At 47.3% G+C, this 2,854-nt stretch overlaps 1 protein-coding gene across 1 annotated transcript in view; it reads left to right on the top strand.

Annotated features, from left to right (window-relative positions):
- Positions 1–2,009: 2,009 nt before the first annotated feature.
- LOC105270353 (uncharacterized) overlaps positions 2,010–2,854 on the top strand; it is a 22,707-nt gene continuing 21,862 nt past the window's right edge. Inside the window, exon 1 of the mRNA XM_011311227.1 lies at positions 2,010–2,745. Coding sequence (XP_011309529.1) covers positions 2,010–2,745 — 736 coding nt within the window. The remainder of the gene's footprint in view (positions 2,746–2,854) is intronic.

Consider the following 2,854-nt stretch of genomic DNA (forward strand, 5'->3'; position numbering starts at 1 on the left):
TGGAAAGAGCTGCTGATTACCCCCGGAGTTTCGTTTAGATTTTTCGGTTTTGTCGTTCCAGAGCCGTCAGAGTTGCGAGAACGAAGGTAATGGTTTTGGCCGTGTTTTCGGTTATCGATTTAATGGGCTAGGGTTTTTGAGTATTTGCTGAGGCCATAGAGGGAAAAATCATTACAAATGGCGCCCAACGTGGGGCCTCTTAAAAAGTAGAGGCTAATTGATCTAGTTTCCGTCTAAACTTTGGAATGTGTTTCGACTTGGGTTTGAGGATTATATACATGCTTTTCAATTCACCAGTCGCAATTAACAATCAACTTCGAGTAAATAATAGGTAATCTCTGAAATTCCATACCGCCAATACTCCCCTTAATCCGCGAAGCTACCTAAGAGGAGAAGAGAGAGACCACTTCCTCGGAATTAATTAACTTCGCTACCTTGCCGCATGAGAAATGAACGGAAAAGAATTTCGCTGCCTTTCCACGGAAACTATTTCGCTACCTTTACAGATACAAATTCCTTCGCTACCTTTCCGAAACAAAATTTTTGGGCTACCTTTCCGGATCAACGATTTGTCGCTACCTCTATAAATCTAAGAATTAATTAATCTGCTACCTTTTGGGTAAAGAACTAAGTCGCTACCTTTCGGATTTGACATTAACTCGATACCTTTCGAATCCAAACTGCTTCGCTATCTTCCCGGATTAAAATTATTTTGCTACCTTTCGGATTAAAATTATTTCGCTACCTTCCGGATTAAAAATTAATCGGCTACCTTTTGGAGGAAAATTAAGTCGCTACCTTTCGGATTTGGAGTTAATTCGCTACCTTTCGGATTTGGAATTAATCCGTCACTTTTCGAATCAAAACCGGGTCGCTATCCTTCCGGATTAAAACTAAGTTACCACCCCTCGGATTAGAAGTCTTTCACTAATATTTCGGGGCCGAATTATGCCCCTACCTTCTCGAAAAATTAATTTGCTACCTTCTCGGATTAAAAGTAATTCGCTAGCTTTGGGGACTGAATTATTTCGCTACCTTCTCAACAACTCATTGTGCTACCTAGCTACCTCCGGGAAAATCGACTTCGAGACAATGCTAATTCCTCGGGGATGACTCATCCCTCGAGACAAATAAAATTCCACAACGATGAGTCATCCGAAGGGAACCAACAAAAATCCTCTCTACTAAGTGATCCCTGGTTGCTACCTTACATCATCGATACCTCACGTACCCTCACGCGATATAAAGGGACACGAGAGGAGTGGGGAGGAATTATCCTCCACCCTGGAAGGGGTAGTGGAAAATCACCTCCCACCACCGAATGGACCCTAGGTTCCGACGCTCCGAGGACCGCTACCGGCGTCCTTTCGGAATCAGAGTGTCAACTGATATCGACGTGAAAAAGTTAGTACCGTATAACAAAGTCAATCGCGACTAGTGAGCAGTGCGGAGTACGGTTTGACATACAGTTATCAATAGTTTCTTAATAACCTTTAAGTTTTCAGAGAGTGTTATCAAGAAATAAGCACCACAGGGAGTACCAATTATTTAAGCGCTTACATTGTTTGCTAAGAGGCGGAATTAAGCTCACTATTCAATTCCTCTCCGCCTCTTCTAATTAACCCGCCTTGCAATTTTCACGTGCACGGGTCAGTCATCCGTCGCTACCTTCTTTGGGCTAACTGTTAAGTCATTACACCACTATCTTCTCCTTAGCTACCTTCTTTTATTAATTTAAGATTAACAATTTTGTCAGTGTGTTATATCTATATATATATTTTTTCTTTTGGCCTTGTTTTACTGTGCTGGAATTCGTTAACCACTTGACGTTTTGTTTTGCTGCCACCTTCCGCGCTACCTAGAAATTCACCGCAACGTTCCTCGGTTAATCCCGCGTGGATCCCAGACTCGGACGAATCGGAACGTTACCTCACCATCTCCTTGCTACCTTTGAGTTATCGAAACCCTCCCACATCTAACCGATTCGCTAACTGGAACCTGTCGGGAAGATGTCGGATCCGGGACAAGACCCTGGACGGTCCAAAAAGGACCAGCGGAAACTATGGATCGACCCAGAGTCCACGGACGCCATGACAACGATGCCGAGTATTAGCGTAGAGGCCCCGGATGGCCAGCCGACGACAACCCCGGGACAAACGAACTCGGCGGAAGACGCTTCACTACCTACGCTACCTGGACAGGCCTCGCAGGCCAGCCAAACCGACCCGAAGGAAACGTTGCTCAAAGTTCCCGCGCCGAAACGAACTACGAGAACTCGGCAAACGAAGACCAAACCGAGCGAGCTACCTATCACGGAACTTGATGAGGATAATCGATCCACCGGTTCTAGTTATCAAGGGGAAAGTGATGCAATTGGGCTGGAGCCGCCTAGCCGAACCCGGGTTCGGAAACCACGAGTTCCCAGCTCTCCCCCCCAGACTAGCCAGCTACCTATGATCGCCGCGCTACCTCAAACCACTCGGACTCCGTATCAGGAAGTGTGGGACACGTTACCTCGATCCAGTGCCCTCTTCGGAAATCCAGCTACCTGCGGCGTCGAACGTCAACCTGCTACCTATCGCGAGGGTCCGACTACAGCCCTGGACCGCCCCGTAGCTACCTACAGGGACCCGGATCCCAGTCATTACGGGTCACGACGAATCCTGTACGGACCGGAGGAGCTACCTAATCGGCGCAGAATCCAACCGCTATACCGGGATTACGAAGGCGTCGAGGAGGACTACGGTCAGCCCTCCACGCGCCCGCTCTCTCCATCAGCTCTCTTAAGTATCATGCGGCGTTGGGATTTGCAATTTCGGGGCGAAGCCGGCGAAGATGTTGAGGACCTCATCAG

Source organism: Fopius arisanus, unplaced genomic scaffold (genome assembly GCF_000806365.1).
Source record: "Fopius arisanus strain USDA-PBARC FA_bdor unplaced genomic scaffold, ASM80636v1 scaffold00085, whole genome shotgun sequence".
Taxonomy (NCBI): Eukaryota; Metazoa; Arthropoda; class Insecta; order Hymenoptera; family Braconidae; genus Fopius; species Fopius arisanus.